Raw genomic sequence first — 25,264 nt, forward strand, 5'->3', positions numbered from 1 at the left:
TCCGTAACATTATGTGATGGTTTCGCTGAACTGTATTGCCGAAACTATGTTGGAACGCACGGCGCAAGTGTTTGGAACGCATCGCGCATGCGCAGTACGCAACAACGTGGCCCGTGTTTGTGTTGTGTGTAACATCACTTCCGTAACATTATGTGATGGTTTCGCTGAACTGTATTGCCGAAACTATGTTGGAACGCACGGCGCGAGCGTTTGGAGCGCATCGCGCATGCGCAGTACGCAACAACGTCACTTCCGCACCATCCTGTGATAGGCATCAAACTGTGACACTACACCGTGTCCCCTAATATGACCACACAAGGTGCACCAAGATGGCGGACGACGGCGCTTCCGTTATTGCGCGATGACGTAGCGTCGGTCAGGTGACTAGCGCGCAGTTAGTCAGGGAGAAGATCTGCCGCCATCATGTACCGGACGCCGATGAGGCGAGGTTTCTCTCCGGACTCGCCAAAGGACGTGTACCGGAAGTCCTCCGCCTCTCCCCCTCACAATGGCCGGTCCCGCCGCTCCTGGTCCCGGAGTCGCTCCCCCGATAGGAAGCGCTCTCCGCCAACGAGAGGCCGATCTCCGCCAACGAGAGGCCGCTCTCCGCCAACGAGAGGCCGCCGATCTCCGCCAACGAGAGGCCCATCTCCCGCCGGACGGCGTGCCCGATCGCTGTCTAGGCCCGGCACCTCCCGCCGATCCAAGTCTAGAAATCGCTCCAAATCCAGACACCGCTCCAAATCCCGGCCCCGTAAGCGCCTTTCCATCTCCCCGTACTCCCAGCGTTCGGGGGACGGCTATTCATACGAGGGGCGTGACCAGGTGAGATTCGCCCCGCCCATGCATACGCCTGAAACCCCGCCCACTTATGTCTGAAGCCAGATTTCTGTGTTCTTTCAGTGACTCCACCCCAAGCTCTGCATGCTCCTCCCACAGAGGTCACATGACTCTCCCGTCCTGGTTGCCATGTGTGTTGTCTTGTTACTGTCTGTATTCCGCTAACATTCTTCTTTTCCTTCGCAGCGCCGCTACTCGCCCAGCTATGGAGGCCGCTCACCGCGAGGGTCCAGATCCCCCGACCGCCACCGCAGTGACAGGTACTGGCTCCGCCCACACATGACCCCCCTCCCAATTGCAGATGCCCCATAATGCAAATCTCTAACCTGATTGGCCCCTCAGAAGCTGTTTATTATTATGGATTTATATAGTGCCGACAGTTTGCGCTATATAAATCCTGTATTGTAATAATATACAGCTTCTCAGGGGCCAATCAGGTAAGAGATTTGCGTTATTTGCACTTTTCCTCCCACTAACACCAATGATGGGGCACTATCATTCATACAGTGCTTTACAGCAGTAGAGCAGACCATACAATAAAATACTGGAAGAAGTTAGAGCTTACAATCTCGATATCTCTACAGTAGCTCATCCTTTTTATAGTGACGGGCGCTGTGCCCAGCAGCTGCCCTTCTGCATAGTAACCACAGATGGGTTGCTCACTCGGTATCGGCGCCATTCAGGCAATGTCTTCTTACAGTAGAACTAAAAGCAGGAAGGAAAAGGTTTTTCCGGTAGCTCCTCTGTGCAAAATCGCGTACAGGTACGTGATTTTGCACTTTCAGGTCCGCAGCGTGCACCGCTGACAATCCACTCTCCCACTGTGATTGGAAACGGCGAGTCCGGCACGTCGGCCGATCCTTCCCGACAGGCAGACCTCCGTTCTGCCTCTATGTAAACAAGGCAGATTGCTGTTCTGTTTGAGGTGCGCATCTTCAGTGGTCTCACGATTCAATGCGATTATCTTGTCTTCGATTCCGTGATGCATCATAAGTGCGCATGGTTAAAAAGCTTTTTATCCAAATAATTCAAGCAGTCAGAAAATCAGTAGGAATACAGATCTCTGGCTTCCCACAGTTAGCACTCCCTATGGACACATTTAACCCTTTGATTGCTCTTGATACCGCCTTCCTTGCCAGTACAGTGACAGTGCATGTTTTGAACGTTGATCACTGTATTGTAGAGCTGTAGTACGATTCTGTATAAAATGAGAATCAAAATTTCTTTGCTTAGAATAAAGATCACGATTCTCAGCATAACTTCATCTTTTTTACCCTTTACAAAAAAAATAATTGCATTTGTGTTTTTTTTTTTTTATTTATTTTTTGTTTGGCTTTTTCATTAAAGTGTATTTTTACCCCAAAAATTGCTTTTAAAAGACCTCTGCGCAAATACAATGTGATATATCAAATAAAGGGGAAAGGGAAAAATTGGGACTTTAAATGAGGTCATAGCCTCCATCCCTATCAATGTAAGGCAAAAAAAAAAAAAAAAAGCTGGGCGGGACTTTATATGAAGTACGGGGTTAAAAAAGAGACAAAATGGGTATTGAAAGATTTTATTAGTTTTTTTTTTTTTTTTTTTTTTATCTAGCAAAACATGATTACATGTATTTAGAGAGGTGCGCAGACAAACATATCATTGACATCAACATTTTACTTTATACATTCATAATGACCGATACAGAATAGGTTATAAAAGCGCACCTCAATTACATACATAAAACAACCAATGGTGATGATAGAATGGACAATTGATAGAGTATTGCAGCTACATGAATCTATGACTTCATGATTGTTGCAATGAATTAAATAAAAAGAACATGATTAATACAATATTACAAAAATCAGTACTGTTGGAGTACCAAAATACACGGCAACTAGTAGCTCTACGCGTTTTGCGGCTTACTGCCGCTCATCAGGAGAAAGCTTGTGATTGGTCTGAAAATACAGAGTAGTAGTAAATTAATATTTGCAATGATGGAACAAGGGGAGGTTAAAAAACCCACCTAATGGTCCCTTACACACAGCCATGTAGCCATAGACGTGGTATCGGAAGCCACCAGGCACCCAAAGCGACGGCTTTGGGGTTTTCAGACCAATCACAAGCTTTCTCCTGATGAGCGGCAGTAAGCTGCGAAACGCGTAGAGCTACTAGTTGCCGTGTATTTTGGTACCCCAACTCCAACAGTACTGATTTTTGTAATATTGTATTTATCATGTTCTTTTTATTTAATTCATTGCAACAATCATCAAGTCATAGATTCATGTAGCTGCAATACTCTATCAATTGTCCATTCTATCATTACCATTGGTTGTTTTTTATGTATGTAATTGAGGTGCGCTTTTATAACCTATTCTGTATCGGTCATTATGAATGTATAAAGTAAAATGTTGATCTGTTGATATGTTTGTCTGCGCACCTCTCTAAATACATGTAATCGTGTTTTGCTAGATATAAAAACGAATAAACTCTTTCAATAGCCATTTTTTGTCTCTTTTTAACCCCGTACTTCATATAAAGTCCCGCCCAGCTTTTGTTTTTAATTTTTGCCTTACAATGTGATATATAATTTTGCATTTTATTCGCTAGGACAGTGATGGTGAACCTTGGCACCCCAGATGTTTTGGAACGACATTTTCCATGATGCTCCACTACACTGCAGAGTGCATGAGCATCATGGGAAATGTAGTTCCAAAACATCTGGGGTGCCAAGTCAGTCTCTCTCTGAGCTATGTTGTGAAACTTTGCAGGTGCCGGGAATATTTTTGATATACATCCATGCGATTTGGAGGATGCTAATTATTTTTCATAGACTTTTAATCCATCATATCTTTATTTTTGGACTTTTTCAACACCTAACTTTTATGCATTTATTATCTTTTGTCATGGAGGACAATAGCCTTTTTGCATCTATTTTCTAGATACTGTATTGATTTTTTTTTTTTTTTTTTTTTTTTTTTTGTTTACACATTTTTAGATTTATCTTCTTTTTTTTTTTTTTTTTTTTTTTTTTGTCACTTTATGCTTGGGTCACTTTATGGTTAGACCTTCATTAGCACTACGTCACTTTATGTATTATTTGCACTGACGCTTTATTTACTTTATCAGTTTGATACAACTTTTTTTTTTTTTTTATTAGATAGTACTAAACCACTATGTAGTCACTTGGAACATTTTCGTTTGTTTCACCCAGATTTTGTGTGTTTTTTTTTGTTTTGTTTTTTATTGCGCAAAATCGCTCCTTATTTAATTTTAGCATTTAGTGTGTGTTTTTATATTAACACTTAAGGTTTTGCAGCAATTTTATATATCACGTCATTTTATTTTAAGATACACTATTATTTTACCACTCTTAGTAGCACGAAGGACACATACATACAATTTTACCGCCAACACCTGCCCCAGTTTGAAAGCAGCCTTGGTGTCCAATTTAAGAAATGGGGGGCGGGGGGGGAAGCTGCGCTTGGGATAAAAAAAAAAAGCACGGTTGCTGCCTCACCTAATAGGGCTCCCCTAGAGGGCACTATATATGTATGACAAATAGGTGAATAAAGGGGTCAGTGGCGCTACCAAGTAAAGGTACAGAGGAAAAAGAGATGGGGGGGGGGGGGGCTGTGAACACAAATGTGAAGTATATACTAGAACTAACTATATGTATGTATGTATGTGTAAAACGAACCCCCCTGTAAGTACCCCTTCAGGGGTGTGTAAAGACAATCACCCTCACTATACATGCAAATAGGCAGATACACAATATGGCTCCCAAGGGACAATTGGCCAAACCACTGCCTAAATATTCCTAGTGTGTATGTATATACATAAATCTCATATATCAAAATGAAGTGACATAATATTATGTGTCATAAGTGAATAAATTATAGCGACACACTAAGAATGCACTGTGCAGAAATGCGTAGCAAGATGTCCCAATACGTGCATATAATAGAAGTCCGTATGAAATATAAAAAAGTGAAAAAGTATAGATTATGCAGCAATCTGTGCACTAGTGTATCCAGAAAATAAAAAGAAAAAAACGCACACTAGTACCGAAAAAAAATAAAGAACAAGGTACAGGAAAAAAACAGCAAATCCAAAAACCACCATGGACCAATAAGAGTCTAAATATAGAAGTGAAAATGTATAGGATAAAGTGACAAAAAATAGATCTAAAAATGTGTAAACAAAATAAATCAATACAGTATCTAGAAAGTAGATGCAAAAAGGCTATCGTCCTCCAACAACAGATCATAAATGTATAATATACTACCGTCAACACCTGACCACGTGTATGGTCATCTTATAGTAAAAATAATTGCGTGAAGAAACCTCAATTACAAGCGACTTTTGTGCTCGCAGTATCTCCAGGTGACTTGTGTGCTCCCCCTCAAGGGTCCCCACTCACTGGATCCTGTCACCCCTACAGGAGTAATATGCGTATAGTCCCACTTTATTTGACCAGTGTCGCCAGCTGTCCCCTGTGTAGGCTCCAGAGATGTCCCCTGGGCTCCAGGTTAGGTGGGTGTAGGCATTAATGTAATCCACATAGAGGGGGGAAAAAAACAGCTCCCATAGTGTAGTATAAAGAAAAAAAAAAAATCAGTTTAGTTGAATTTTTAAACTATTTATTCAAAATAATCTAAAAACAAGCAGTATACATGTCTACAGAACCGCTTCCATATAGCTGCCGCTGCTGTCCCCCTGCTTGGGTTCTTATAAGCGGTCTGTCCGTGCTCTGTCTAGCTGTTGGCTATACGGAAGCAGTTTTGTAGAGACATGTATATGGCTTGTTTTTATATTGGTTGGATCTCGGTGTGTTCGTTCTTCTAAAAAAAAAAAAAAAAATAGCATTTGAAAGACAGATTCGCAAATGCAGTGTGACCTAAAATATTGCAACAACCACCATTCTATTCTCTAGGGTCTCTGATAAAAAAAAAAAAAAAAGTTTGAGTTCTAAGTAATTTTCTAGAAAAAAATTATAGAAAAAAGGTTTAGTCCTAGCTTAAGTGCTTGAACTTAGAGGTCGACCGATATGGGTTTTTCTCTGGCCGATGCCGATATTTAGAAATCATGGCGGCCGATGGCCGATATATGATGCCGATTTTTTTTTTTTTTTTTTTTTTATCCCCCTTCATCTCATAAAACCTAACAGACACCTTTCCCACTGGGGCGTTTTTTTAGGCGCTTTTGGGCTAAAAATAGCGCCTGTAAAGTGCCTGCAAAACGGCTCCCCTGCAGTCTGTGTGAAAGACAGAGTGCTTTCACACTGAGGCGATGCAAGCAGCACGTTTGGAGTGGTGTATACCGCTTCTCCACCACTCCTGCCCATTGATATTAATGGGCACCGCTGCCCAAGCGCATGCAATGCGATTTGGCAGCGGTGCTTCAGGGGCACATTTAACCTCTTCTTCGGCCGCTAGCTAGGATTATATGCGCCCCACTAGCAGCCGAATAGCACCGCTAAAATGATGGTAAAGCACTGCTAAAACTAGCAACATTTTACCATCAACGTCTGCCCGCTCCAGTGTGCAAGCAGCCTATAAAATAAAAACAAGGACTCAAAACTTTTGGACGAAAAAAAAAAAATGGACTAACTTTACTGTTTTTTTTTTTTTTTTATCATTTAGTGTATTTCCCCCCCCCCCCCCCCCCCCCCCCAAAAAATGCATTTGAAAGACCTCTGCGCAAATGCCGTGTGACATAAAATGTTGCAACAACCGCTATTTTATTCCCTAGGATCTCTGCTAAAAAAAATATATATATGTATACTTTTTGGAGGGTCTAAGTGATTTTCTGGCAGAAAATACAGGACTTTTACTTGTAAGCAACAAGTGTCAGAAAAGATTTAGTCTTTAACCACCTTCAGACCGGACCATTTTGCTGGTAAATGACCAGAGGTCTTTTTACAATTTGGCACTGCGCTGTTTTAACTGGTAATTGCGCGGTCATGCAATGTTGTACCCAAACAAAATTTGCGTCCTTTTCTTTCCACAAATAGAGCTTTCTTTTGATGGTATTTGATTGCCTCTGCGATTTTTATTTTTTGCGATATAAACGTAAAAAGGCCGCAAATTTTGAAAAAAAAAGATATTTTCTACTTTTTGTTATTAGAAAAATCCAATAAACTCAATTTTAGTCATACATTTAGGCCAAAATGTATTCAGCCACATGTCTTTGGTAAAAAAAAAAAGTCAATAATTGTATATTTATTGGTTTGCGCAAAAGTTGTCACATCTACAAACTAAGGTACGTTTTCTGGAATTTACGCAGCTTTTAGTTTACGACTGCCTATCTCATTTCTTGAGGTGCTAAAATGGCAGGGCAGTACAAAACCCCCCCCAAATGACCCCATTTTGGAAAGTAGACACCCTAAGGAAATTGATAAGTGGCATGTTGAGCCCATTGAATATTTTATTTTTTTGCCTCAAGCGATTGAATAATGACAAAAAAAAAATATTTTTTTTTTTTTACACAAAGTTGTCACTAAATGATATATTGCTCACACATGCTATGGGCATATGTGAAATGACACCCCAAAATAAATTCTGCTGCTTCTCCTGAGTACGGGGATACCACATATGTGGGACTTTTTGGGAGCCTAGCCGCGTACGGGGCCCCGAAAACCAAGCACCGCCTTCAGGCTTTCTAAGGGCGTTACAGTTTTGAAGGCCATAAAATGCCAAGATGGCACAAACCCCCCCAAATGACCCCATTTTGGAAAGTAGACACCCCTAAATTTAGGGGTACACTAGTGAGACTAGGTAATAAATGGCGGGTGCCCTGAAACTATAAAAAAAAATAACTAACCAACCAGCGTCACCTGTAACAGTTATATGGTGATCACTGGTGAAAGGGTTAACTAGGGGGCAATCAGGGGGCTTTATGTGGTAGTATATGGGGGTCCCTGGCCCTATAAAAAGCTGCGGCGAACCTAAATACCTACCTGCCTAACTAGCGTCACCTGTGAAACTAATACAGCGATCAGAAAAACTATCGCTTATTAGGCTGGGTTCACACTGGAGCGATACGGCAACGCCACGAATCCGCGGCGGGTTCCCGCATCGCATGCCTCCCGGCGGCAGTTCACACTGCCCTATGCGAACTGCTGGGAGTGTCAGTGAAATGTTAATGACACCCCCAGATCAGTTCACATATCGCAGTGCGATCTGCAAACTCGGATCGCATGGTGTGAACACCCATGCGATCCGATTCTGCTGCGGACCAAAAAAAAGGGTCCCGTGCGAGTTTGCGGCGGGTGCGACACGAATTCAGCCATACTATCTGTATGGCTGAACTCGAATCGCACAGAGATCGGATGTGATTTGCACTGCAGTGCGGTGCGAATCACATCCATTCTCATAAACCGCTGCAATGTGAACCCAGCCTTAGTGACACTGGCGACGGGGGGTGATCACGGGGTTAAACCTTTATTGGGGGGGGTTAGGGGGGTACCTTAGAACTAAAGGGGGCTAACCCTAACTGCCCTAACAGTTATTACAGTCACAAATGACACCAATGCGCAAAAAAAAAAAAAAAAAAAAAAGCAATTGGTGTCACTGTGACTGGGGGGGGGCAGGGGTAATTGGGGGGTGATCGGGGGGTAAAGGGGGGGTGTGAGTGTGCCTGGCATGTTCTACTGTGTAGTGTAGTGCTTGTGCAACTCACCGATGCTCTCTCCTCGGTGCCGGAACAAAAAATACCGACACGGAGGAGAGAATACATCACTTCCTCTCCTGTGTTTACATTACAGGAGAGGAAATGATGTCACCGGACATTTTCATTCGTCGGGAGCGATCGCGAGGGGGTGGCCATGAATGAATGGCCGTCCCCTCGTCCGGGATCGCTCCCGAACGAATACCGACCGCCGCAGGCACCGGGCGGGGGCCCGATCGGGCCCCCGACCGACGGGCAGGCAAGGACGTACATGTAAGCCCTTATGCCTGCTCGTGCCATGTTGTCGACGTACATCGTCGTGCGGCGGTCGGCAAGTGGTTAAATGGTTAAACTGAGAACTTCTACACACAGAGATGACTTCATTCATTCAAGTGTAAACATTGTATCTTTCTGTTCTTTTCTTGGCAGACTGCCCAGAGAGGAGGAAAGACCTTTCTATGATGACTCAGCAACTTACACTGACTTCTATTACAGAAGTCATTTCCAAGTCCCACTGTTCTAAATCTGCCTTTTTATCAGCTCAATCGGCCGATTAACGGCAAATATCGGTCGACCTCTAGTTAAACTTCCCTCATTTACAGACTGAAGTTTGTTCCATTTGATCTAAAGAACAAAGTTACAATTTTTATAGTGAAACTTGGCAGACTGCCTGATTTTTTTTTTTTTTTTTTTTTTTTTCTTTTTTGTTATGTGTATTCTTGTGTTTGACAGCTGTGGGCTTGAGCAGAGAACTCTGCATAGAAACAGGAAAATGCTTTAAGATCGCAAGGTGGAAAGCATCTCGATCCTTAACAATTAATCGCGCAGTGCTAAAAATACGGTCAGTGATCGTATACAACGAATGTAAATGCACCGTCCAAAAAAACGGTATAAAGAGTATCACACTAGCTCAGCCGTCTCCAAACTATGGCCCTCCAGTTGTTCAGGAACTAAAATTCCCATCATGCCTAGTCATGTCTGTGAATGTCAGTTTTACAATGCCTCATGGGGTGTGTAGTTCCGCAACAGCTGGAGGGCCTTGGTTTGGAGATCCCTGCGCTAGCTGGTTCTCAAATCGTATATGTGCTGTAAAAAAAAAAACAATGTCCATATAAGCAGAGTTCACAAAAACCAAAGGTGGTTCTCTTTACGCACCATATGAAAGAACATCGCCGGTTAGGGATGCACCGAAATTTTGGCCGCCGAAAATGGGCTTTTTGGCAATTTGTCTGTGTTACTGTGCCTGTGCAATGTGCCTGTGTTACTCGTGGTGAGCCCCTTCGGTTACCGCGAACGACCGCTCTGCACGTTCGGCTTACTTCCTGGTACCTTGGTTAGTTCACGATCGAGTCACTGGAACGCACACGTCACTTCCGGTGTGTGTTACGCACTGACGCGTTTCGTCATTTCCGACTTCGTCTTGAGGGAGACGAAGACGGAAATGACGAAACGCGTCAGTGCGTAACACACACCGGAAGTGACGTGTGCGTTCCAGTGACTCGATCGTGAACTAACCAAGGTACCAGGAAGTAAGCCGAACGTGCAGAGCGGTCGTTCGCGGTAACCGAAGGGGCTCACCACGAGTAACACAGGCACAGTACACTTATCCTATGCGATTTGTTTTAATATATTTGGTACGCCTATTTTGTATGGGGGGTCTATAATAAAGGTTTTTTAAACAGTATCACGCTATGCCAGTATGATCTTGTTTCCTTTATGAGCTTTGGACCACCCCATTATGGTGACATCAAGCGACCAAAGAATGTAAGGTTTTGAAGGCTCCTATATCTTTGATTTCCCACGACCAAAGAACTTAGTGGTTTGGTATACTGAAGGCTCATATATCCTTGATTTTCTGGTGAGTGCATCCCCTTGGGGGGGGCTTGTATTTGGAGAGCACATAAGGTGGAAAAACGCCAGGTGGAAAGTGGTTTTGATCTCTTTTCTTCTCTTCACGTGTTGGACTCTATCACCATTCTTTCAAGAGCACATATGAACAAACATCTGAATAAGATTTTGTATATTGAGCGCTGCTATATATATATATATATATATATATATATATATATATATATATATAATATAAATAAATAAATTTGTGGACTCTTTGAAGTTTTATCTATTTTTTTATGTATATATTTTATAAGAAAACCAAAAGGAAGATCGAACTCCACACCCAGTGCGTGTATAGCGGAATGATTACGAGAAATAAATGACCACTGGATTGCAGGTGGTCAGAGGAGGGCACAGGGAATTAAGGTCTCAGTCTGCTGGCACTACTCCAAAGCGGCTCAAAAGCATTAAAGCACTTACACATTGTAATATAAAAACTAGTTTAGTTATAAAAGAAAAAAGTTGCACAGAAATCTCAGATAAACCAGCATGAAAGATGATCCAGAGATGTGGCAAACATTTGTAACATTCCAATGGGCTTCCCTCCCAAGCTCAAAAATACCGTCCACCAATCAGGATAGTCACGTGATGATATCACTGTCTTAGGCCCCACCCTTCGCGTTTCGTCACAGAACGTCTTCTGGGGATACAGTGGGGATCGAAAGTTTGGGCACCCCAGGTAAAAATGTGTATTAAAGTGGAGGGCCACCCTGAAAAAAAAATTTAAAATTACAAAAAATCAAAAAAAAATGAATTTTTATTTTTTACTTACCAGAAGTGCCTGTTAGGCACATAATCCTAATCTTCCTCCTCCGCGGAGATCTTCTTTCTTCTCTCCTCCGTGCAGCGTCTTCTGGGTAATGGGTCGCGCTGTGTTCTGGGAACTGTGTGTTCCAGAACACATCGCGTCCCATTCACAAAGCGCTGCGTGACTTGCGGAGTAGGAAACGGGCAGTGAAGCCGTAAGGCTCCACTGCCTGTTTCCCTTACAAGGAATGGGGGCGCCGGGAGCCGAGGGACGGGTCGGCCTCGGGCGCCCTGGACAGGTAAGTGGGCTGATTAAGTCAGCAGCTGCAGTGTTTGCAGCTGCTGACTTTTTTATTTTTTTTTATAAACGGCCCTCCGCTTTAATGTGCATAACGAAGCCAAGGAAAGATGGAAAAATCTCCAAATGGCATCAAATTACAGATTAGACATTCTTATAATATATCAAAAAAAGTTAATTTTATTTCCATCATTTACATTTTCAAAATTACAGAAAACGAAAAAAATGGCGTCTGCAAAAGTTTGGGCACCCTGCAGAATTTATAGCATGCACTGCCCCCTTTGCAAAGCTGAGACCTGCCAGTGTCATGGATTGTTACTAATCATCATCTGGGAAGACCAGGTCATGTCAATCTCAAAGGTTTTAAATGGCCAGACTCATCTGACCTTGCCCCAACAATCAGCACCATGGGTTCTTCTAAGCAGTTGTCTAGAAAACTGAAACGGAAAATAGTTGACGCTCACAAAGCTGGAGAAGGCTATAAGAAGATTGCAAAGCGTTTTCAGATGTCAATATCCTCTGTTCTGAATGTAATTAAGAAATGGCAGTCATCAGAAACAGTGGAAGTTAAAGCAAGATCTGGAAGACCAAGAAAAATATCAGACAGAACAGCTCGCAGGATTGTGAGAAAAGCCATTCAAAACACACGTTTGACTGCACGATCCCTCCAGAAAGATCTGGCAGACACTGGAGTTGTGGTACTCTATTCCACTATAAAGAGATACTTGTACAAATATGGTCTTCATGGAAGAGTCATCAGAAGAAAACCTCTTCTATGTCCTCACCACAAAAATCAGCATTTGAACTTTGCAAATGAACATATAGACAAGTCTGAGGCATTTTGGAAACAAGTTCTGTGGACCGATGAGGTTAAAATAGAACTTTTTGGCCGGAATGAGCAAAGGTACGTTTGGAGAAGAAAGGGCACAGAATTTAATGAAAAGAACCTCTGTCCAACTGTTAAACATGGGGGTGGATCAATCGTGCTTTGGGGTTGTATTGCAGCCAGTGGCACAGGGAACATTTCACGAGTAGAAGGAAAAATGGATTCAATAAAATTTCAGCAAATTTTGGATGGTAACCTGATGCCATCTGTGAAAAAGCTGATGTTAAAGAGAGGATGGCTTCTACAAATGGATAATGATCCTAAACACACCTCAAAATCCACGGGGGATTACATCAAGAGGCGTAAACTGAAGGTTTTGCCATGGCCTTCACAATCTCCTGACCTCAACATTATTGAAAATCTATGGATAAACCTTAAAAGAGCAGTGCGTGACAGACAGCCCAGAAATCTCAAAGAACTGGAACACTTTTGTAAGGTAGAATGGGCAAAGATACCTCAAACAAGAATTGAAAGAAAGGGGGCAGTACAAGATATTAACTCTGCAGGGTGCCCAAACTGTTTTCTGTCATTTTGAAAGTGTAAATGATGGAAATAAAATCTAACTTTTTTTGACATATTATAAGAATGTCTAATCTGTAATTTGATGCCATTTGGAGATTTTTCCATCTTTCCTTGGCCTCGTTATGCACATTAATACACCTTTTTACCTGGGGTGCCCAAACTTTCGATTCCCACTGTAGGCCACATGTCCGGATCATCTTTCATGATGGTTTATCTGAGATTTATGTGCAACTTTTTCTTTTATAATTAAACTAGTTTTTATATTGCACCATGGAAGTGCTTTCTTGCTTATGTTTTTGAGCCGCTTTGGAGTAGTGTGAGCAGACGGAGACATTTACAGTCTGAGGGAGAACTTGATTCCCTGTGCTCTGTCTGGCCTGTAATCCAGCGGTCATTTATTTCTGGTAATCGTTCTGCTATACAGGCACTGGGTGTGGCGTTGGATCTTCCTCTCGGTTCGTTATCACATTCTCATTCCCTCACTGGCGGTGTTCTTTCATATGGAGCATAGAGGAGGACCTTTTTGGTTTCTGTGAACTCTGTTTATATGGACATTGTTTTTTTATAGCCCATATATGTTGTAAGAATCGGCTAGTGTGATACTCTACTCTTCTTTTATAATTTTTGGACTGTGTATTTACATTCTCTGTATACGATCATTGATCGATTGACTGTATTTTTAGCACTGCACTATCATTTTACTATATTTTGTTCCATTTGGGAATAATGCTTCCAACAGTTGTCTCCTTCTCACCAAGCTTCTTGCTGATGGTCTTGTAGCCCATTCCAGCCTTTTGCAGGTCTACAATCTTGTCCCTGACGTCCTTTGACAGCTCTTTGGTCTTGCCCATGATGGTGAGGATTGAATGGAAGAAAGATTCGGTTGACAGGTCTTTTATACACACATAGAGTTTTAGGAGCTCCTCCTTATTTTGCCAGGGACTATTCTGTGTACCATATGAGCACCTACTGTAACCAGTCTGTTGGAGCCAGAATTGTTGATCATATTCAGTAATACCTTGGATTACGAGCATAATTCGTTCCAGAAACCTTTTTGTAATCCACATCGCTTATCAAAGTGAGCTTCCCCATAAGAAAGAATGCAAACTCGAAATGATTCATTCCACAACCACTGCTGGTGTATGTGACCAGAGGTGTGGTGGCGCTGGTGACGCTCGGAGACACTCTGAACTGTTGGAACTTTTTTTTTTTTGGGTGCTCTGACGTACGTTATGCTTGTGCTTGGTGCCACCAGGGCCCCCCGGAGCTCTGGCCTCATACGGTAATATATACACCAGCGGTTTGCGTCCTGCTTGACTTGCAAGATGGTGATCGCAAATCGAATCGGGCTTTAAAAATATTATATATTCTCTATCTCGTCTTGCGAAACACTAATATATACACCGTGTTACTTGCAAACCAGGGTATCCCTGTACTTACTTTACTTGCTGAACTGCAACTCAATTTTATAACAAAAAAAAATTTTTGGTTGATCTTTGGTCTCAATCATATAAAATACACCTATGATAAAAAATCCCTAAGGAGGCATTTTGTAAGCGCCCCCCCCCCCCTGCACGCACAGGAAGCAGTCATGTGACCCAGACCTTATCATAGCACAGGGAAGCATAACCTATGATGGTGAACCTTGGCACCCCAGATGTTTTGGAACTACATTTCCCATGATGCTCCACTACACTGCAGAGTGCATGAGCATCATGGGAAATGTAGTTCCAAAACCTCTGGGTTGCCAAGGTTCACCATCACTGACCTATATGGAAGATCTGGCGAGGTGCCCTTATGAGGGTGCTATCATCTCTGTAAGCACAGAGTGTTCTGTCCAGAAATGGTGCTTTATGCTTCTAGTCTAAATTGTAACCTGATTTGGCAGAATTGGTCCCTCCCTGACAAGGGGGTGTGTTTCCTGTTGGTCTCCACCAATAGACTCTAGTGTAGATGTAGCCTGAGGTTGGTTATGGGTAGATGTGTAACCATTGCATCTTGTTTTAGCTCTCGAGGACCTTCTACGTATTCCACGGATAGCCCACGTCGTACGGAGGAGCCTCTGCCCATGCCCAAGAAATCCATTTTAAAGAAGCGTACTGATGTGGAAACCACCATCCAGGACCCGTCTTCTCAGGTAAGCCGGCCTGTTTCCTACATGTAAGAGCCCTTTCACACCTGAGGCGCTTTTCAAGATCTTTGGCACAAAAAATAAAATAAAAACTCCTTTTTTAAAAGCTTTTTTTTTTTTTTTTTTCCCATTAAAATCAATGAATTCTTTCACACTGGGGCGATGCACTGGCGGGTAGGTGAGAAAAAAAAAAAACAGCATAGTTGAAACGCTAAAAAGCGCCCCTCGACATTGAAAGGGAAGCGCCTAAGTGCGTCAAAAGCGCTTCAAAATGGTTCTTGAAGCAGTTTTTGAGTCAGGTGACCTTCAAAAAAAAAAGTGCACCGATAACGCCTCAAAAGCGCGCACCGTTTTATGGGCAGTTTTCAAGCACCTCAGTGTAAAAGGGTTCTAAAGGAGTGTGTGCGCGCGTGTATATATAAATTATTATTATTATACAGGAATTATGTGACGCCAAAAGTTTGCGCAGCACTTTACAACATGAGGGCAGACAGTACAGATGCAATACAATTCAAAACAAGAAGAATCCGAGGGAACCGCTGTCTGTGAGTATATAACTGTTGTACTTCAAAAAAAGGGTTTCATTAAGGTAATGAGTAAGGCTGGTGCGCCCTCTGTTCTTGTTTTCAATTGCGCTACCCAGCATGTCTTTGGAGAGTGGAAGGAAACCAGAGTACCCGGAGGAAATCCACGCAGGTACAGGGAGAACATGCAAACTCCATGCAGGTAGTGCCGTGGTTGAAATTAGTTTTGACGACCCTAATGCCACTAGGTGGGAGTGCTACTTGGCCACAGTGATAAATTATAGGTCCCTGTATGGACCTCTGTGGGGAATAAGTGTAGGTCCTATGTGTACAGTCCCTTGAAAAAGTATTCACACCCCTTGACATTTTCCACATTTTGTCATGTTACAACCAAAACTGTAAATGCATTTTATTGGGATTTTATTTGATAGACCAACACAAAGTGGCACATAATTGTGAAGTGGAAGGAAAATGATAAATGGGTTTTCTATTTTATTTTTTTTACAAATATTGAACAATGTATAAAGTGTGGGGGGCATTTGTACAGCGCCCCCTGGAGTCAATACTTTGTAGAACCAACTTTCTCTGCAATTACAGCTGCAAGTCTTTTTGGGGATGTCTCTTCCAACTTTGCACATCTAGTGAGGGACATTTTTGCCCATTCTTCTGTGCAAAATAGCCCAAGTTCTGTCAGATTGGATGGAGAGCGTCTGTGATCAGCAATTTTCAAGTCTTGCCACAGATTCTCAATTGGATTTAGGTCTGGACTTTGACTGGGCCATTCTAACACATGAATATGCTTTGATCTAAACCATTCCATTGTAGCTCTGGCTGTATGTTTCGGGTCGTTGTCCTGCTGTAAGGTGAACCTCCGCCCCAGTCTCAAGTCTTTTGCGGACTCTTAACAGGTTTTCTTCTAAGATTTCCCTATATTTTGCTCCATCCATCTTCCCATCAACTCTGACCAGCTTCCCTGTCCCTGCTGAAGAAAAGCATCCCCACAACATGATACTGCCACCACCATGTTTCACGGTGGGGATGTTGTGTTCAGGGTGACGTGCAGTGTTTTCTGCCACACATAGCGTTTTGCGCTTAGGCCAAAATTTTGGTCTCATCTGACCAGAGAACCTTCTTCCACATGTTTGCTGTGCTTACGTCTCATAAACTGTAAATGGGACTTCTTATGCCTTTCTTTCAAAAATGTCTTTCTTCTTGTCGCTCTTCCATAAAGGGCAGATTTGTGGAGAGCACGACTAATAGTTGTCCTGTGGACAGATTCTCCCACCTGAGCTGCGGATCTCTGCAGCTCCTCCAGAGTTACCATGGACCTCTTGGCTGCTTCTCTGATGAATGCTCTCCTTGCCCGGCTGGTCAGTTTAGGTGGACGGCTATGTCTTGTAGGGGTGCAACGGATCGTCACCGATCCGTGATCCGAACGGGTCAACCCGCTCGGATCGGCACTCCGTGGTCTTGGCCTTAGGAAAGGCTTCGGCCTAGCTCCGAAGCGGCGGCCATCTTTCTACACCCAGTCTGTTTACACTGTGATCGCTCCTTGTCATGACGCCGGTTCCCCTCTCCCCTCTCTGTACTAATCTGTACAGTGGAGGGGAGAGATCCAGAGATGGAAGCAGCCATCCCTCCATACCCTGCCAATACTCTAGCAATACTCTGCGATACCCTGCCTGCCAATACTCTGCGATGTTCAGCGATACCCTGCCTGCCAATACTCTGCGATGTTCAGCGATACCCTGCCTGCCAATACTCTGCGATATTCAGTGATACCCTGCCTGCCAATACTCTGCGATGTTCAGCGATACCCTGCCTGCCAATACTCTGCGATAAACAAAATAATAAAAACAGTGTAGCGCTTCACTAATAGATGTGGTCAGCATAAATTATATAAATAAAGACAAAGATAATATGAATATGAATGCCTAAAGAAAAGTCCAACATTGGCCGCACATTCCACTATGTAGCAGGCCCGAGGGTGGCCGAACCGTCACAGAGGGGGGAAATTGGACTAGGCGGGTGTATTCATACGAGTCTGCTTGACTGTAACATCAGAGAGAAATGGATAAAATACTTCTTACCGACTTAGTTGGACTCATACAGTCATATGACAGTTGAGTCTAGAAGGCTTTAGGTCACAGTTTGGGACCAAGGAGTACAAGGAGGAAGGTCTGTTGAGCTGATGGATGAGCTCCAAACGATTGTAGGCCCTGTGATGGATCCTTTCAAATGGAACGTCAAGGTTGTATGTAGTCCAGCTCAGACGTAGCCCGTTGTACTGATGCTCCAATCTCACCCAAATAGGGAGGGAGACGTTGTGGAGGTTTAAGCCAGAGAAACAGAAAAAAGAAAAAAGGCTCCACATGGTGCAGGTCAGGCGGTATAAAAAAGGTTGATTTATTGAAGTCAAAAAATAATTAATGACTTAGTGATCACATAGAAAGTCTAAAATAAAGATTAAAAGCAATGTAGGGTGCCAACAGCTCGCCCATGGGAGATTTGGGTGAGATTGGAGCGGCCAATGTTGGACTTTTCTTTAGGCATTCATATTCATATTATCTTTGTCTTTATTTATATAATTTATGCTGACCACATCTATTAGTGAAGCGCTACACTGTTTTTATTATTTTGTTTGTTGAACTTTGTTTGTTTTCGGTGTTGGCTGCTGTTTTTGGCCTTTTTCCACATATACTAAATTGTAGCGCAGTGTTTTCCCCTTAACTGTAATACTCTGCGATGTTCAGCGATACCCTGCCTGCCAATAGCCATACTCTGCGATACCCAGCCAATATTACAGTGGGGGAGATTGTGGATATTACAGTGGGGACTATATGGCGGTGGAAGTTTCACAGGGTTTTTGCAAATTAAATTATTTGCTGATCCAAAAAATTATCCAATCCGTGACTCTGATCCGAGGAACGATCCGATCCCTGAGTTTTTTTGATCCGTTGCACCCCTAATCACTTGGTAGGTTTGCAGTTGTGCCATACTCTCTCAATTTTTGGATGATGGATTGAACAGAGCTCCGTGAGATGTTCAAAGCTTGGGATATTTTTTTTTTTTTTTTTTTTTTTATATAACCTTAACCTTGTTTTGTACTTCTCCACAACTTTATACCTGACCTGTCTGGTGTGTTCCTTGGCCTTCATGATACTGTTTTGTTCACTAAGGTTCTCTTAGCAAACCTCTGAGGGATTTACAGAACATTTGTATTTATACTGAGATTAAATTACACAGAGGTGGACTCCATTTACTAATTTGGTGACTTCTGAAAGCAATTGGTTCCACTAGATTTTAGTTAGGGGTATCAGGGTAAAGGGGGCTGAATACAAATGCCCCCCATACTTTTCACACATTTATCTGTAAAAAAAATTAAAAACCATTTATTTTCCTTCCACTTTACAATTATGTGCCACTTTGTTGGTCTATCGCATAAAATCCCAATAAAATACATTTTACGTTTTTGGTTTTAACATGACAAAATGTGAGAGATTTCAAGGGGTATGAATACTTTTTAAAGGCTCTGTAATTTAAGGTGACCGCCCCCCCCTCCCATATCCCAGGTCTCGGGCTGCTTGCCGGATCCCATCTATGTATGCACAATGGCTGCCATCGGTCTGCGTTGTTTACATAATTTCAGCAAGTGACTATTTCACCAATGACTACATAAAAGGAGTTCTCTCTCTTCCCTCTCTCCCCTCTCCTCCCTCCTGGGATGCTGTACAGAAGAGATCTGTCATGGTATTGTTTTGTTTTGTAGTTCTGTACAGAGAATATCTGTGGTCTCTCCCCTGGGATCCTGTACAGAAGTAAACTGCCATTTTCGATCTCTTCCCTGGGGTCCTGTAAAGCTGAACACTTTTTTTGCTTCAAGGCGTTGTAAAGGCAGAAGGTTTTCATCTTAATGCATTTTTGCATTAGGATAAAATGCCTTCTGTGTGAAGCAGCCTTCCCAGCACCTTATAATACTTACTGGAGCCTCCTCTCTGTCCATCGATGCCCAAGAGTCCCTCACCCAACCTGGACTCTCCCCCCTGATTGGCTGAGACACCGCAGCGGCGCCATTGGCTAACTGACTGACAGCTGTGGGAGCCAATCGGGTGAGAGAGGGGGCTTGCTGTGGGGGCACTCGACAGGAGGGAGGGGCCAGGAGCAGCGAAGAGGGACCCAAGAAGAGGAGGATCTGGACTGCTCTGTGCAAAAACATTACACAGAGGAGGTAAGTATAACCTGTTTTTTTTTTTTTTATTTTTTTTTTTTTTTTAAACAAGACTTTACAATCACTTTCAGCTCTGCTGAAACAAAATAATTTTTGGTAGCCGCCTTTTTTTTCATAGATTATTAGAAGCAGCCAAGTCTGTATTACAAATATAGCTGATGTCAGTGCAGATGTGCAGAGTATCCTAGCTGCGTATATGGGACGCGAATGTATCTGCCTTGCTTAGCTTCAAAGGACATTGTCTTTTTGGCCCTGCCCCTGACAACGTGATCCACAACATCACAGGTGGCTGGACTGTTCTCTTGCCTCACTGCAGGATATCTGCAGAGGAATCTCACCCCTTCCTTTCATCTACTTCAGTAGGAGCTGTTCGTAGGCTTTCAGAGCTCGACGACTCTTTAGCCTGAAGCCAATGACTCTGAAAACCTTTTGCTTAAAGCGGAGGTCCACCCTAAAGTGGAGGTTCTGCTCATTGGAACCCCCCCCCCCCTCCGGCGCCACAATTGGCACCTTTCAAGGGGGAGGGGGGTGCAGGTACCTGTACAGTACAGGTATCTGCACCCACTTCCGGCGTAGATTCTGCAGAAGCTACGCCCCTTTCCGAAGGTCCCCCGCTGCCTGCTGGGAAACACACGGATCCCAGAGACAGCAGGGACCATCCTTATTGCGCAGCGCGACTCGCGCATGCGCAGTAGGGAACCGGGAAATGAAGCCGCAAGGCTCCACTTCCTGATTCCCATACCCAAGATGGCGGCGGCAGCACCCGAAAGACGATCGAGAGATCGGCTTTGGGTGACGACATTGCGGGCGCGCTGGGCGGGTAAGTGTCACTATTTTAAAAGTCAGCAGCTGCAGTATTTGTAGCTGCTGGCTTTAAAAAAAAAAAAAAAAAAAAACGGCGGAACTCCCGCTTTAAAGGGTAAGTTCACCTTTTACAGAAAAATCTGTAAGGTGAACGAACTTGCAGAGGACCCCCTCCTCTGAGCCCTGCTATCACCGCATCAGCAGACCAGAGCTTGGAAATCCCCTTAGCTTAATCTCAAAAAAACGTCCCCCGTCAGGAGGTACATTTCGGAGCATTCTAATTGGTCAGCGCTGACCAATCGGATCCCGCGTAGCCCATCTTGTCAGCGTAGAGCATATGCCGAGGGGATTTCTAAGCTCCGATCGAGCGAGGTGGTGATAGCAGGGCACAGAATGGGTGATCGCCACGATGCAGGTCAGCGGGATGGGGCGGGTGAGGAGGGGTCCCGTGTAAGTTCTCCCTTTTTTTCTGTAAAGGTGAGATTACACTTTTTAAATTCTTACCCTGAGCCCTTTTCTGATCCAGCGAAGTTCTCAATAGCCTTGGCTGTAGAGGGGGCTCTCATTGGCTGAGACAGCAGCAGGAGCCCATTGGGTCCCTCTTCTGTCAATCACAGCCAGTGAGGAGAGACTAGGGGGAGGCTGAGGGAGCTGCAACTCTGTTTCTTATGGACATATAGAGCAGAAGCTTGGAAGCGAGCATGCAGCGGTGGGGCAAGCAGCTTTTTCTGGTGGCACTGTTCGGAGGGGGGGGAGCCAGGAGTGCCAGCGAGGGACCTGGAAAGAAGAGGATCGTGGGTGGCTGCTGTGTGGTAAAACCATTGCATAGAGCAGGTAAATAACAGCTTATTTTTGAGGGAGAGAGAATAAAAAAGAAAGCTTTAGTATTAATTCATAGATGCACCTCCACTTCAGTAAACAGGGGGGCTTAAAGTGGAAGTAAACTCGCCTATCGTTTTCAGCCAAGGAAGCTGCCATCTTTGCCTCTGTTTAATCTTCAACTGCTATGGTGCTGCACATGTGAATCGTTATGACACCAGCCATTGGATGGTTTGATAGTTTGGCTGAGAGCACAGCCAATGTGCAGTTAGCATTCCCGGCATGCCTTTTTTTTTTTTTTGTTTTTTTTTTTTACTGTTTTAATCCATGGGTTTACTTCCACTTTAACCACTTCCCACCCGGCCAATGCACATATACGGCCGGGTGGGAGCCGTCTACTTCTGATAGGACGTTCAGGAACGTCCTTCAGAAGGAGCGGGATCGCGCGCATGCCCGCACAGCGGCGCAATCCCGATGTGCTCATGTCACCCGGACACGGCACATCTCAGATCGGCAGGAGGGCTCTGTGATGGGCCCTCCTGATCACATGACGGCCGTGTCCAATCACGGCCGTCATGTGTTGTAAACAAACAGCCGGTTGCTAGGCAATTGGCTCCTCCTCTCCTCACACAGAAGTCATCGCTGAGGAGAGGAGAGCAGATCGCTGCAGCCGGCTGATGATCAGTGAGTATGAGCTGTTTTTTACAGCTTTTTACTCACTGATCATCAGTTTAGTGTAAACACACAACACAGTGTAAACACATAACACACCGCACAGTATAAACACACATGTCCCCAAAACACACATGTCCCCAAAACACAAAAACACATTTCCCTAATAAAAAACATGTCCCCCACATATGTCCCACTAAAATCACATGTCCCAATGATTATCTGCACACATATGTACGTGATCACCTGCACACATATGTACATGATCATTTGCGTACATATGTCCGTGATCACACAAACCAATTATTATACACTTAACGGAATTTTTTTTTACCAAAAACATGTAGCAGAATACATTTTGGCTTAAATTTATGACAAAATGAGATTTTATTGCATTTCTTTTTAAAAGAGAAAAAAGAAAATATTGTTTTTTTTTTCCAAATTTCCGCTTTTTTTGCGCTTATATCGCAAAAAATAAAAAACCGAGTTGCGAATAAATAACGCCAAAATAAAGCTCTATTTGTGCGAACTAAATGATAAAAATTTCATTTGGGTACAGTGTAGCATGACCGCGCAATTGTCACTGAAAGCGCTAGAGCGATGAAAGCTGAAAATTGGGCTGGGAAGGAAGGGGGCGAAAGTGCCCTGTATTGTAGTGGTTAAGGTGCATCTGAATAGTTCCTTGGGTAGTGTCTCCCCAACATTTTAAAGCAAAACCTTGCCCAAAAGAAGTTCCGCTCCCCCCACCACAATTGTAATTAACCTTTTTTGGGTGGGGGGTGGGGTTGACAAGTCCCAGCTCACACTGCTGGGCGGATCCACTGGAAGTTCTCCACCCCTCCCTGCTTCAGGAAGGTCACAGAGAAGCTGCAGTACCATTCACAAAGTGCGGGAAGCCGCCTGTGAAGCCCCAAGGAGATGCAGCTGACTGCCCACAGTTAACATGCCAGCGCTGGTTACCTGAAGCCCGGCAAAGAACTGGCTCGGGTGAGGATGGCTCTGGATCCTGGAACAGGATAGTGTCTGTTAAAAGTCAGCAGCTACACTTTTTGTAGCTGCTGACTTTCAATTTTTGCAGAACTGTGGACACTCCCTTTAACCCACAAGCTAACCCTTTGTCCCTGGCTTTTGCATCCACTTAAGAGAAGACCCTTATCTCAAGCCTCCTGGTACCCCTTACCCCTGTCCACTAGAAATTTTGAAGTGGTACACCATCTAGACCCTTCCTCTGCTGCCCTTGGGTTCTGCTAAACCCCTCATTGGACATGGTACCTCTCAGCATCCCTCCTCTCCAAAGGGATGTCCTGACTAAGGTGGACCAAGAGCAGTTATGTTTTTTCCATACCTACTTAGGCTAGGGGGGGGGGCCCCAAGTCCTTCCTTTTAGAGGCACAAAATATTTATTGGAGCATTTTCCCTGCTTCCCACTGAAGTACCCCTTTCTGGCATTGTCATCGTGGAATGATTAGACCAATGTAACTCAAATCCAGTCCAAGTACCCCCAGAAGGTCGTGTTATCAGGATTTCTCTGATGAAATGGTTGTGGTAATTACTAAAGTAGTGAAACTGATCAAATCACCTGTGCAAAATAATGGCAAGCCTGAAAACAAGACCTGTTGGGGAGGGGGGGTACTTGAGGACTGGAATTAAACATTGGCTTGAGACAACCTTTCTTAAGGTTGTCTTCTTTGTGGAAGACTTTGCTTGAATCTTCGTTTCAGGAAGAGTTCCTCCTCCTAGTTCTAAGGTTTGGGGATTGTAAGGCTCGCACCTTTCAGAATAGACCGACTGGTCTTTTTTCTGTGGATCTGGTTTTGTATGATGTTCCTTCTAGTGACTTTTTTCTCCTGAGGGCTTGCCTCAAGGCTTTGCTTTCTGTTGACTATATCGGGCTGTGGGTTTGTTTTTTATTCCTTAATCAGGTTGTTCCACCAGTTTTTTGTGTTTTCTGTAGTGACGTACTGAAATTTCGGCGGCCAAAAATGGGGGTTTTCAGCATTGTGCCGAAAAAAACAATTTTACCTGGCCTATGTTGTGTTTTTCACTTTCAATTGATTTTTATTGCAAAAATGTAAAGGTACAAAACCTAACATAAAGGGAACTTTTTGGAAATTGTCGAAGATGGTAGACTGCTAGAATGCAACCGAGAATGTAAAAACATTCAACTATGGTGTTTTTCATAGGTCACGTGTGTAAGACATGCATCGCAATTTCCGAGGCCAAAACATAGCAGCCAAAAATGGTACCTTCAGCTTTTTGCTGACAGAGAAAAAAGGTGTCCATAATGGCATTAAACCCACACAATTTTTGCCACGATTTTACTGTGTTTTTTTTTTTTTTTTTCGTAAGTCCTATGACTCAAACTGCATCAAGAACATAACAACACGGGTTCATTATTGATGTGTTCTTTTAACCACTTTCAGACCGGACCATTTTGCTGGTCAAAGACCAGACCACTTTTTGCGATTCGGCACTGCGTCGCTTTAACTGACAATTGCGCGGTCGTGCGACGTGGCTCCCAAACAAAATTGACGTCCTTTTTTTCCCACAAATAGAGCTTTCTTTTGGTGGTATTTGATCCCCTCTGCGGTTTTTATTTTTTGCGCTATAAACAAAAATAGAGCGACAATTTTGAAAAAAAACGCATTATTTTTTACTTTTTGTTATAATAAATATCTCGCAAAAATATATAAAACAACATTTTTTTTTTCCCTCAGTTTAGGCCGATACGTATTCTTCTACATATTTTTGGTAAAAAAAAATCGCAATAAGCGATTATTGATTGGTTTGCGCAAAAGTTATAGCGTTTACAAAATAGGGATAGTTTTATAGCATTTTTATTAGTAATTTTTTATTATTATTTTTTTTTTTACTAGTAATGGCGGCGATCAGCGATTTTTATTGTGACTGCGACATTGTGGGGGACCCATCAGACATTTTTGACACATTTTTGGGACCATTGTCATTTATACAGTAATCACTGCTATATAAATGCAGTGATTCCTGTGTAAATGACACTGGCAGTGAAGGGGTTAACCAGTGGGTGGCAGTGTAGGGGTTAAGTGTTCCTAGGGGTGTGCTACTAACTGTGGGGGGGGGGGGGGGGGGTTGTGCTTTCATTTAGTGAACACTGATCTCTGCTCCAATCACATGGAGCAGATCAGCGTCACTAGTTACTAGGCAGAATGGAGAAATGTTGTTTACAACGGCACTTCTCCATTCGGCCGCTCCGTGAGACCATCGCGGG

At 43.4% G+C, this 25,264-nt stretch overlaps 1 protein-coding gene across 2 annotated transcripts in view; it reads left to right on the plus strand.

The window, feature by feature from the left end:
* Window positions 1–374: 374 nt before the first annotated feature.
* The window catches only part of ZNF318 (zinc finger protein 318), a 50,667-nt gene continuing 25,777 nt past the window's right edge, over window positions 375–25,264 (plus strand). The window contains exons 1-4 of one of the 2 annotated variants that reach the window (XM_077485455.1): window positions 375–825; window positions 1,027–1,100; window positions 14,847–14,976; window positions 15,411–15,515. In XM_077485455.1, the coding sequence (XP_077341581.1) occupies window positions 424–825; window positions 1,027–1,100; window positions 14,847–14,976; window positions 15,411–15,515 (711 nt within the window). In that variant the 5' untranslated portion in view covers window positions 375–423. The remainder of the gene's footprint in view (window positions 826–1,026; window positions 1,101–14,846; window positions 14,977–15,410; window positions 15,516–25,264) is intronic. The other variant, XM_077485456.1, reaches the window with a different exon arrangement.

The sequence above is a fragment of the Lithobates pipiens genome, unplaced genomic scaffold, assembly GCF_037356315.1.
Source record: "Lithobates pipiens isolate NorthernLeopardFrog02 unplaced genomic scaffold, aLitPip1_a1.2 Scaffold_18, whole genome shotgun sequence".
Lineage (NCBI taxonomy): Eukaryota > Metazoa > Chordata > Amphibia > Anura > Ranidae > Lithobates > Lithobates pipiens.